The 12,721-nt window shown below is 48.3% G+C and overlaps 1 protein-coding gene across 1 annotated transcript in view; it reads right to left on the reverse strand.

Annotated features, from left to right (window-relative positions):
* Positions 1-5,370: 5,370 nt before the first annotated feature.
* CRACR2B (calcium release activated channel regulator 2B) overlaps positions 5,371-12,721 on the reverse strand; it is a 26,978-nt gene continuing 19,627 nt past the window's right edge. The window contains exons 11-17 of the mRNA XM_009639661.1: positions 12,282-12,576; positions 11,961-12,102; positions 11,645-11,726; positions 8,986-9,100; positions 7,244-7,351; positions 6,414-6,490; positions 5,371-5,455 (exon numbers count right to left, since the gene is read on the reverse strand). Of these exons, the coding sequence (XP_009637956.1) occupies positions 5,371-5,455; positions 6,414-6,490; positions 7,244-7,351; positions 8,986-9,100; positions 11,645-11,726; positions 11,961-12,102; positions 12,282-12,576 (904 nt within the window). The remainder of the gene's footprint in view (positions 5,456-6,413; positions 6,491-7,243; positions 7,352-8,985; positions 9,101-11,644; positions 11,727-11,960; positions 12,103-12,281; positions 12,577-12,721) is intronic.

Below are 12,721 nucleotides of genomic sequence, written 5' to 3' on the forward strand. Positions count from 1 at the left end.
CGCTGCTTTTCTTTTCCTGCAAAACAAAACGCCCCGAGATCCGGCGGTTTGCGAGGCCCGCGGGTGGGCGGCCGGGCTGTGCGAGCCGGGCAACCCCTGCCTCTGGTAGCGGTGACCCCCGGATCTCGCCTCCTGGGCCTCACGCCGGCGTTTCCATTGCCGCAGGCAGCACATTACAGCAAACGAGCTGGAGCTTCTTTCTCTTTTTCTTTTTTTTTTTTTTTTTTTTTTTAAGGCGTCAGACCTGCTCGTTAAAAAAGAGTTTTCTCTGAAACATCCTGTAAATCAAGATCAAGCCTTGACTGGCACATTGCCTCATCCTTCCATTACCTCATTTCAACTTCAGCCAAAATACCCCTGTGCTAAGAAATTGCCCCGCACAGACCCTGGCCTCAGAGGAAAGCCCCTCGCCCGCTCCCCTCGGCGGCTGAGTGGCCCCGCATGGTTTTTTAGGGGTGGGTGGGAAGAGAGGAGATCTGAGCAGGGAGGGAGGAAGGGAAAAGGCCACTTTAGGACCTCTCCGGTGTAACCCCTCCTGCCTATGTGCCCAGCTCAAAAACCACTTCATCCAGTAAGTCAACAAACACGTCTCTCCTCAGCCCACGGGGATTCTACCTGAGCTTTAGCTTAGAGCTGCGGGAGAGCCAAGTGATGAAACAGAAACCTTGGGGGACCAGCTCACACTTAACACATTGAGAAGTTTCTTGCAGGGAGCGCGTGGCAGAGCCCGGAGGCAACAAGAGACACGGGCCCCTACGCCAGGCCCCAGCCCTCCTTGGGAGAGCCCTGGGCAGGCAGCCGCACCGGGCAGCTGCCGTCTCGCGCATCCAGAGATGTCGTGTACAAACGGTGAAGAATGTAACCTCCCGCCCTGGCAGATTTGGGTCAGCAAACAGGCGTGATCAGGCACAACTGCTGCCCATGCGGCAGTCGTGTGATTGGGAACGCCTGCAGGTAAAGGTGAGATACACCGCAGGACTCCCCACCTCCCGATCCTCAGCTTATTACTGGAGTAATATATATTTACTGGAGATACATCCTTACCTTGAAAAAACAAATTTCACCTGGTCAGGTCTCCTGTGGACTAATCACATTAGAAGCGCACAGCTACGCTTGTGTTTGCAGGATCAGGGCCTTATTAAGCCACATGGCTTGATTTACATATAAACCATGCCTTGCAGGCCTGCAGAGTCTGGAACTGGATTATCGTAGCTGCACCAACTGAAATTTCCGTGTGACTCATAAACAGCCAGATAAATAATGAGCAGAGTGACGGTGGCTCAAAGAGCTAACAAAGCCCCGAACTGCAGGCCTGTGGATCTGTTGGCGCCGAGCAGGTTTCCAAATAGAGCATTTAAAGGTGTATGGTATGAGCTGCGAGATAGGTTTATACTTGGAGCTTAAGTACTTGGTCAATATATATATATATATATATATGGAGTAAGTAATTAAGTAAAAAGAACATGAAAAGGCACAAACAGAAAAAGGTGACAGGACAGAAGATAATGCGTGAGAGATTTCATGATCCCCATAGCAGGAACTGATTAAATGTGTGTAAATGGAAACTGTCCCCTGGAGTTCAGGCTGCTGGAATAAAGAAGGTAGAAGAAAACAACATCCCAAACCTTTGCAATTCCTGCATTTGTCCTGTGGGAAAGCTTTAAACTTAACGCTGTGGCTTAGTGCTCACTCTTTCGCCCCGTTTTGGCTTTTCAAAGCGACGCTGTCAGGCTAATCCTGTTATGCTTATGCTTAGCATATTAACATGAAAGAGACAAGTGAAATGCAAGGCAGAGCAGAGTCCCTTTGCCTGTGTGCAGACCTTTGTGGGGCCGTGGCTGCTTATCAGAGCAGCTGGATTTTTCGCCTTTGCCCCTAGATCTGATTGTATACACAGCTGCACTCTTGCATGTGCCAGGATAAGGCTTCCCAGGCCGTAAGAGCAGCGCTTTCTTGTGATATGATTCCAAAGTGCCTTGCAGAGTTTGTGCAAAAAGTCACCTCTCCACTAAGAGACTGCAGCCAATATGACGCAGGAATAAACCCCCAGGCAGAGTCTATTTTGCATCCTCCCTTGTCTCATGCCACCTCAAGATAGCCCCATTATTTGCTTTTTATTTATGCTGCAGTTTCCAGCAGTCACCTGCAAAGGGTGGCTGCTCCCAGCGCTCCAGAGGCAGTGGAGATTCTGACAAAACCAGGGGGATGTAGTAAAACTAGGAATTTTGTGGAAAGTCTGGTCTAGTTTGGGTATAGTATCAGGTTTAAAAACTATCAACATGCCCCTCTAGACTGTGTCTGGGTCTTCCAACAGGGCATTTAAATACTGTGCAGAGAGACAACGAAAGACCATCGAGTAATAAAACCCACCCTCGTGCTTACTGTTGTCCAAGAGCAACCTGCTCAAACTCTGTGCCAATTTGTCATGGTCGAAACAAAAGTCCACCCTGCTAAAAAATGTTACAACGAGCTGGGGAAACGAATGCCAATTTCTTTGGTTAAATCTGCACAGGTTAGTTTTGTAATGCATGAACATCCAGCTGGAGCCATGCCAGGGCACAAGGATTAAAAGCAACCAAATTCCTAACTCCAGTGAAAAGGATGCATGGGACATTATTAAAATAAAGGTTTAGTTCTACAAATACGTGTACGAGGTGAGAAGGTGCCCTCTCTCCAAGCACTACACTGCCCCAGACATTGGGGAAGTTTCTCCCCTTTTTTTTTTTCTCCTCCCTGCTCCACCTTCCCTGATCATCTGGACTCTGGCTGCTTGAAAGAAGTAAAAAAATAAGACTGGCGATTAATTGCTCCTGTGCTGCCTCGCAGACATGGGTTCCTGATCAACTCTCTCCCTGCTTACAAACCTCCGGGGAGGGACAGGCTTCTCCGCGCTTCCTGAGCAGCGAGAAGGGGAGGGCACGCTACAGTCAGTGATGGAGGGAAGGAGGCTGAATCTCCCTTCAGGCAGCGCCTGAAAAAAATATCTCAACGCAACCATTTGTAAGACAGCATTTCTTTATTGCCTGTACTCTGCTTGCACACTAGGAAAACATGCTTAAGGTTGTACATTAAAAAAAGCCACGCGGTAGTTCCTGCTGTTGCAGTACGACAGCACTGGTAAAGGTAACACAGACTGGCCTGTATTTACGTGTCAGCTCCGTTTCACGCCTCTGTCTTTCACGTGCTCTGCACACAGTGTAGGAGGTGCGTGTTCAGACCGCGTTAGCAGACTGGCTACTGCTCAAATCTTCCCAAATCCCGCTGCTGCGGGTAAGGCAATGCTAGCATTGCTGATGTACCGAAGATGACAGTTCTTAAGTCAGCACCACTCATTAACCTGCAAGTGGCGTGTGATGCAGAGGAATCATTGGCAGCGGCTCCCCCAGCTCAGGTAGCGGGTTTGACCTATTCAACAGGTGACAACGTCTGTGCTTCTTCACACCCACCGTGGCTAGAAAGCCAGAAAACGACGTCTGCGTTCAGATTATAGGTGCTTTCTGAAAACAGGGAGGATTTTCCTTCCCAAACATTGTTTCTTGCAAACGCAAGCAGTTCCACTGGCAGCCCTGCTGGGAGTACCCCAGACTCCACAGCAGCAGCCCCCATTCCTTCTGGACCTCTTCTAACTTTCTGATTCCCAGTCTCTGGGAGGCATTGCTGCAGTTAAACACAGCGTGAACCACAGCCAGCAATAAGGACCGAGCAGGAGCTTATTACTTTTAGCTATTCCTTTTAGTCAGGAATCCTGCTCTTCTGAAGAAAAACTTCCTCTTTCCCATCAGGACTAAAGGGCACTGGGAGGAACCATGGAAATTCTTTGTAACACTGATGGGCTGTAGGTGACTCAGAGCACTTTTCCTGCACGGGATATTCCCAGAGAAATTTGTGCAATAAACAGACATTCAGAGTAATCGCCTTATCCCAGGAGGAGAGTGGATAAAAATAGGCCTTCCCTGTGCTGCAAGGCTGGGGGGACTGCTTCACAGCTGCAGTATCACATCTTGCGCCTGAAATGTCAACGTCACATACAGAAACAGGCTCAAAGAACAGAGGAAATAGGGTGTTACAAAAAAAGCTCACTTAGCCCAATGAGGCTTTAAGAGCAACTGAGCTACAAACCAGAAAGCATCACACCCCGGAGAACAGCCAGGGCTTCGTGCCCCCACACGCCGAGAGGCGCGCTTTTGGGGCCAGTTCCTACCTCAGCCCGTGCCTCCCCTCGCCCTGCTTTGCCCCACTCATTAGTGACAAGAAGGCCCCTTCCCAATGGGAACAGGTTCAGTCCTGCTCTTTCTCAGGCCCTTCACCAGGCAAGTGAGGTTATTGCACATGGTCACCGCAAGAGAAAAAGCTTCACTAGGGACGTTTCACACAGGCAGCTGCCTTGCGCTTCCAGCCCGGGTACATTTGAAAGCACTGCGGTCAAGGAGCAGGGTGGGACCTTTCAGTACTGCAGATAAATCAGTTCCGAGTTGCTAGAGATTCTTCAGGAAAGGATAAGAGAATGGGAGGAAACAGGCAGCATTCAGCCTTAAAACAGGCTATATATAGCCCCCCTAGGATGTACAGCACAGCTCCCGCAGCGGGTTAGGAATCAGCAGCACATGCCAGCACCTGCGAGCGCCAGGGCAACTGCTCTGTGTTCTGTAAACAGAGAGGGACAGTGACAAGGACCATCAGGGTAACCACGTGAAGAAAGCCATTGGGACGACTCGTTTTACCAGTTCATACTACATCCACATATGGAATCAGTTAACTACAATACTGGCAAGTCAAACCAAATTTTGCCGTAAATGCAGGGCCTGATCCAGATCTTACAGGGACTGATGGAGGTTTTCCCACTTACCACAGCAGGCTTTCAGCCGGGCTCTGCTGTTACAGAACCAAGAGGAGATGCTGCTCTTTGAGACAGATGGATCACTACCTAGAGCTAGCCCAAATTTAAAATAATTTCTTTCTCTCTAACACTATAATTCTATTTAACACAGCACCCACTGTGTCCTCTACTCTCTGCTGCTAGGCCGTTTCTTGGCCAGAAAGAAAAGGAAGAAGACTTCATCCTTTTACAGGGAAGCGACCTCTCCAGGCAGAAGGCCCAGTTTGTGCTATTAGCCAAGACCAGCTGAATTCCCCCAAAGAAGCAGAGGCCTCCAGAGACCAAGGCCTGAGTGCAGAGTCCGGAAATGGAACAATGCAGATCATATGCACATTTTGGCCTGATTTAGTGCCTTGAAATTCCCAGATGGGGAAAAGCTGCAGCTTCCCCAAGTCTCTACAGAACTGATACCATCAAATCCAGCTTGCTCGAAAGGAACCCCAGCTTCATGAAACTGTGTCAGCACACGTCTCTTGCTGATGCACCGATGTGCCTTACGTGCAGCACCCTTTCCTCCTGCTGACATCTTCCAGCTGCAGGGCATTCTCCCTCTGCCTGTCTTCTTGTGCCGTCAGCAACCTGGAACAAGCAGCACAGATCAAGAACACAACCCGGTTACTGAGATCTTCCTGCCAAGGCATTTTCCTCTGCCTTTTGCTCCTCATCAGCCAGGCACATAGAGGATTGTAAAAAGTGACTGGCCCAAAGACCGAGCTGCTCTGGAAGTTGGGCTAGATAAACCACACACAGAAAATGGACATGAGTTTCCAGGGAACAGGGAAAGAAACTGAACACATACAAGAGGGGACAGTACAGCTTAGTAGTCAGAGCACCAGACCGGGACACGAGTGGTCTGTGCCTTATTCCCAAGCTCCCACATTGACGGCAGAATCCCAGGCTGTTTGCTTCACCTGTCTGGGCCATCTTGGGCAGCAGCAGAGTAATAAAGCCCGCTGAAGGCACATGCTATGGGATACGCCATTTACCTAGCTAGTAAGTAAATCATCCCAGTTAATGAACAGCTAAGTCCTGCCGTGAATTTAACAGAGATGATGCGGCAGGAGGTGAAGGGATAAAAGAAAATAAAAGGATATTTTTCTTGCAAGATTTAAAATATTTACTTTTTTTAAAAAACTAAAAATCTTAGAGCAAGCTTAATTCAGCCTTACAAAGTGTCTTATCTCCCTTTAAAAATATAGCCACTGAAATATCTTATTCTATATAATGATTAATAAGATAAGAAAAAAACCCTTAGAGATGCATGCAGACTTCAAACTGAAAATGCCAACTTAAAATCTGGGATGAAATATTAAACTCCCAAGCTTTAGATGTAGTTTTGCATGCAATAACATCCAGTCTTGGTGCTCTCCAGGCACAGAAGACAAGGACCTGGAGTCAGGGGAGAGGGCACATTACTCCAGGTCTTTTTTGTGACATGGCAGAAAGTCAGTCTCTGACAACCCCCTCTTCTTGCCCATTCCCCAGGAGAGCCCACACCAGTCGCCTGCAGCTGGGGAAATACGCCAGGGTGACTGACCTGGCCATGTGCAGCATGGGCTCCATGATGTTATAGCCAGTCATCGCACTGCACTCGTAGAAGACAGCCTTGTATTCCTGCCAGAGAGCACAGCAAGCACCCGTGTTGGCTGCCAGCTCTTCCCCCACCATTCACCCACAGTCCTGGGAGCTGGCCCACCCTCGGTGACAGGAACTCTGATGAGAGCAGCAGGGGCCAGGAGGGTGGGCTGTTACCATCCTGCTGGGGTGCACACCCTGCTCACCAACACCCAGGAGATGGAGATGCTTTCTCAGCATTGGGGGCTCAGCTAGAGTGTCCAAAAGGGAACACTGGGGGAGTTATCTGGGAACAGAAAACATCTGCCTGGGGTACTTGGATAATCTTACCTTTGTGTTGCAGAGTCCAGATGGAGAACACCTCTGAAACTGTGCCTCCCCCCACCTGGGGGCCAAGGTACCAGTGGGCATGCAGGTGCAGGGAGTGAGGAAGGAGGCAGGATGATTTTGCAGAGCATGCATTAGCGGAGTCCTCAAATGGGAAAACAGCCATGCATGCTCCCCTCAGAAAGACTGAGCATTGCTGTAAGGAGGCATCAAGCCTTGTGAGAAAAATACATGAGCATGCCTCAAGAGCCATTGTCTGCCATGTGTTGGCCACCACCTCATCCTCCCTGGTACCAGAGGGACCTTGGTACACTGTTTGCATTGGAGAGACAGGGGGCAGGGGGGAGAGGGAAGATACCATACTGGGAAATGGCTCCAAGAAGGGCTTCCTGCCAGCCAGGCTGCCCTGCTCACAGCTGGAAGGAGGCTGTAGAGCGGGTCAAGCAGCAGAGTACAGAGTCACACCTTCGCCAGCCTTTCCCCCTCCACCTTGGGCACATTCCGTGTCTCTCTCTGTGCAGCATCCGTTTTATTTCCAAGCAGAAAGACCACAGCTCCATCCTCGATACCTTCCTGCGAAAGAAACAGAGTAAAGCACCCTAGAGACTCATCTGAGGGAAGAAAATATCTTGGAGCAGATCCCGTTCCAGCTCATGCAAACAAGACCTTCAGTGGCACCAGGACCAGGCCCTTTAGCTCAGTAAAGGGCCATTCCTCAAATAGCCCCAGAAATTTGTGGAAGGAAGCTTAAACTATGGGAATGTATTTCAAATGCTCAGCGGGGATGCTGAGAGAGGGAAGACAGGACATAAGTTCCTCTCTGGGAAATAACAAGCCTAAAGAAGAGTGGTTTGCCCCATAGGCTGTTTGGAATTTAAGTTCAGTCAGACCACCTTAGTTCAATAATTTTTGTGCGTATGTGCAGTACTATTCGTCTGATGTGCTGTCCTAAACTCAACCATCCCTTACTGAAAATCCACTGGCCAAGCCAGCTAAGTGACTTCCAACTCTTATATAGGGTCTCTGTAGGAACTGCTTTCCTAGGCGATTTCTGGAGCCCATTACCTTTGGTAAAACTCTCTCTAGTTCCACTGGCTCACTAGAACATCACCAGAGTAAGGGCTGCAGAACAGGGCTCCAAGTTATTTCCAAACTTGACTGCTCTGGATGACTTACAGTACCTGAACAGCGTCAAAACAAGATAAATACTAAGATGAGGAAAGGAAAAGGAGAGAGGTTATTAAAAGTTATAGATTTTGGGTGCTTTGATTTTCTGCGTGCTCAGTTTAACCTTCCTGAAAGGAGCCTGATCTTCAGAGGCTGGTTAATCTTTGATCTTTTAGAGTCCAAAGGAATAGCTAAGTGGTGGGATTTTTTTTTTCCCCCCAACTGGTCTGTGGAAGTTAATAACATTAGAAACCTCCAACCCATGCTTATTCATTTCACTTAGCTCTTGGTTTTTCAGACTCGGCACAATCAAAACAAACCTACCCATGACAATTTCCCTTCGGCTCTGAGTCATCTACACACAACTTACTTAAATTATACAGACAGGTATTTTTGTCTCCACTAGCATATGCAAGCCACAGATAGATGCTTTTATTGAGAGTTTGGAAATAAAAGCAGAGGGGAAGACGAAGACTACAGTATTAATACACAGTCACCAAAGAAAAAAAAAATTACTGTTGAAGCAAATGAGGAGAAAAATAAGCTATTACTAATATTTAAGTCTCATCTGAAAATCTCAAAGCAGAGTCAGGATGTGATTGTGCACAGCGCTGTGCATGCATGCTGCAGGTCTGAGCCTAAATGCCCCAGGGCTGCCTCCCCTTCCTGTGCGTAGGCTGGACAGCAGGAGATCTCCTTGCCTGAGCACAGGTGTGATGTGACCACATTTAGGAGACATTGCAAATGCACATGGGCTGCTTACAAATGCTACTGTTTTGGCAGGTCTCACCACCTTCTGCCATAGAAACAGCCCACTGGGCTACACTGGCTTTGGTTATCTTCAACAAGAAGTCCCTTGTCCCAAACTGACAACCACAGGCAGTACCCATAGCATCTGCTTTGATAATTCATCTTCCCCATGGTCAATAGGACCTCCTGAGGCATCAGAGAATGTAGGTCCCAGGCAGATTGTTGGAGCTGGTCTGGAGCAAGGCAGCAGCAGCACCACCAGCATCAGAGAGCTGAGGCCCTGCTCTCACCTGGACGCTGCTCATCCAGTTCCGCACTGCCGTGAAGGAGCACTCAGCCATAATGTCGTACATCACCAGAATCCCATCTGCCTTCCGGAAATACTGCTTGGTAATGCTCCGAAACCTAAGCCCAAATGAAACCAAAAGGCACTCTCAGAACCACGGCTGTGTAATGACAAGAAACAGAATGGGATTATCTGTCTGTTAGTGCAGGCTCTCTGCAAGGCCTGGCAGCTCCTGTGCATGAGATGTGTCCCCTGGGGCTGATGTGTACGGACTGGTGACAGACAGGTCAGATCCTTGCACCTTTGGGGGGGCCAGGCAGCCATGGCTAAGCAGGAGTCTTTCCAAACACATGGGGCTGAGGTGCTGAGCAAGCAGGAAGGAAGACCTTTGCAGGTCAGGAGGAAAGAAACAGAAGAATCTGTTTAGGTGGGACAGGAAAAGGTAATTGCCTATAAAAAGGAAAATGGATAGAACAAACATGACCTTTCTCTAGAGTCTGGAAGAATCTGCAGGCTAAGCTGTACCACAGCATAAACTAGGCATACATAATGTCTGCCCCAGTGCTGCCAAAACAGTAATTAAGATCTCAGCATCGATACAGTCTGTTTCCAGTTTTGAATCTGTAAAGCAATGCCATCATACATAAAATCAGCAGTTAGACACAATTTCCGGGAGAAACTCCCACCAGACATCTATCTACTTTGTCCTGGGGCTACCAGTTAGAACCACAGACTTGTATTTTGGGAATAAATTCCAAGAAAACAAAACAAAAAAAAACCAAAACAACAAACCCACAACCCAAAACCAAAAAACCAAACATAAAATCTGTAAGCACTTTGTGACAGGGCCACAATATAACCACATTGACTGCAAACTGATGGAATTAAATGCAAGTACTGAGATCTCACTGGAGAGCTGTGTATTTCAGCCCTGCACAGGATAACAAGCTCTCCTAGTCTATTAAGGGCCCAGAAAACCTACAGCAAGTAGTGACCCTCATGAACTCTTCAGATGATTGCCCGAAGCCTGTTCTTTCTCACTACAATAAGGGCATGACATTCTGGCAACTACCCAACTGAGAAAGTACAGACTACCTTTGGCAGTCAAGGTGTACCTCTGGAACTACAGGACAGGCTAGATGCTCCAGGAGAAACATCAAAGGTAGCGTGCACCAGTCCCAGGGGAGTCACTCCTTGCATGTTCCAGGGAGGCTCCTCTATCTCTTCCATAGGATATTCACAGTTGGACACCTCCAGTTAGAAGTAATTAATATTTCTCTAGAAGAAAAGCTTTTGCTTGTTCCCGGGTCTCCTATTCAGTATCAGCATTGAGCCAAGTTCTGTCTTGCAGGTACACATCTAAAACCTGCTAATGCTGCAGGGGGCTACCCTAAAGGTCCTTCTGCAGAGCCAATATCTTGAATTTGGCCTCTGATGCAATATGGCCTCAGTAAAATGTCATACTTCATGTGATAACTACTCCCCTTACTGCTCAGCTTCAGCACTGAAATAACCACAGGAGTCCCCTCAAAACTCATTATTTCTTCAGTTTGAAGCCTGATTTTGAAAGAAATAGTTAGCTTTTCAATAGACACTCCTACATAGTACTTTCCCACCAAGTCTGCATGGTCTAGCTGACGGAGGCAGACAGCATCGTTACTCTGTTGGCACAGCTCAGGATTATAATATTCCCATGACCTCGGCTGCCTCCCATATTTAGCCCAAAACACCCAGCACTTATTTTTGTCAGGCTCTTGAGGTTAACGGCCCCCTTTAAATAGCTTTTCATCTTCAGCTTCAAAGTGCATCCTAAATAAAGTGTAATTTACATGAAGGTAGTGGTGGGCCTACACCTCCAGTAGCAGATGAGGATCAAGAGTGTCCTCTACTACTCTGACCCTCACCAACAGCGCTGCTTAGATCTAGTGATGGTCCATGCTTTTCAAACTAAAGGCCTTCAAATGGGGAACCTGTATTCACTGTCGCAAAAAGCTATACTGCCCCTCTACCAAAGATTATCACTTCCACAAGTCCATCAGCAGAAGGGACAGTGGAAGGGGCCAATAACCTCACTGACAGAGTCCAGCAGGGCAGTTCAAAACCCAGGTCAAGCTAATTCAGCTGGCTTTGTCTGAATGAGATCTGGAAAGGTTCACGCACTCCTTTCCACCCCCTGAGTAGCAAGTGCTGGCGAGCAGCTGGGGACAGCAGTAGCACAACTGAATCTGAGAACAGGATGTCCATCCAGAGCCTTCATTTCGATTCTAATCTGCAGCCCTGTCCTGCAGCTTTTCCCAGGAGCAGGCTGATGCAAGAGAGCTTTGAGGTCCAGAGGAGCTTTGCACCCCATACCATACAGTGATTTATGGACAGACTACCTTCAGGTAGCCCACAGGCATACAGGTCAGATATATGGAAAACTACTTTTCCGTCAGTCCTCAGAGTGACCTCCCCAGGCCCTGCTCTGCAGCCACAATTTCTAGAAGTCTCCCAAACAGACCTTTGCTGCAGGTTCGGCACTGGAATAGCTGCTGCGTCCTCTCCGGTCCTTCTGAAGCTAACAGTTTTCCCAGAGGCAGAAATCAGGTGCACGCACCCTTTCCCTTTCCTTCTGTTCCCTGCGCTGAGCCTGGCAGTAGCGCATCCTCACAGAAATTGCTTACCTTTCTTGTCCAGCTGTGTCCCACAGCTGTAAGGCAACCTGGGTGTTATCCACCATCAGACTCTTCACCTGGTAATCAATACCTGTCAGGAAGGTAATGATGGTCATAAGACAGGATGGGGAGAGAGCAGCTTGCCATTGCAAGGCCAATGGCCCAGATCAACACTATTAGTTCAGTGAAGTTGCAAAATTGATTCGAAATTGGGTGAGGGACTGTCTTTACTTTTAGTTGGGCTAAAATACAAGCAAAAAAGCATGTGTCCAGGCTGATTTTCCTACCCCTCTTAGCCAGATGAGCCAGGAACCCTATTACTTACCGATGGTTGCATTGAGCTCAGCCAAGAACCTGTCATAGCAGAAGCGGTGGATGAAGGAACTCTTCCCAACGCCGGAGTTCCCTACAAACACCACTTTAAAGATGCGGTCTGGGGAACAGCTGGCTGGTTCCAGTGCCTGGAGCTACAATGGAAGAAAAGGATGCAGTTTTAAAAAGCCCAGCTACAGACTGTGCTTTGATTTAGGCATTGGACCCCTGCACTATAAACCCATGGAGCTAGAATTAGATGGGAAGAGAGCCAGAAACCCTCAAGTCCCTGGTAGCAAGGTGTTTGAAGAAGAACCCAAGTAACTAGACTCACCCTGGTTTCAGTGCCAACAGGCTGTCCTCTAGGAGGCAATGGGGCATCATCTAATCCATCTCCATTTTTTCTACAGTCAGCATCACCCTTCAAAGTCATCTTCAACCACTCAGCATCTGCTGCCAATGACCATCTCTCCTTGTCTCTGCTCTTCTCTCCGAAGTTTGTGCTACCTCCTTCTCCTGCCTTCAGCCACGTCCCATTGCCTGGGAGGTATTTACAGTTCTTTCTGTTGGGTTCTTCCACCGCCACATCCACTGGGAAGGTGAAGAGAAGGTCCGCAGAGGCCAGTTGTCTATATTAAAGCCCACAGGCACCACAAATAGGGTGGGAGGGTAGGGAGAGAGGGGAAGAGGAGGTTGCAAATTCCCAAAACAACCAATGTGATCCAATTAGTGCATATGCTTGCAGGAACTCTACTTCATACATACATTCCCCAC

Source organism: Egretta garzetta, unplaced genomic scaffold, assembly GCF_000687185.1.
Source record: "Egretta garzetta isolate BGI_Z169 unplaced genomic scaffold, ASM68718v1 scaffold650, whole genome shotgun sequence".
NCBI classification, from domain to species: Eukaryota; Metazoa; Chordata; class Aves; order Pelecaniformes; family Ardeidae; genus Egretta; species Egretta garzetta.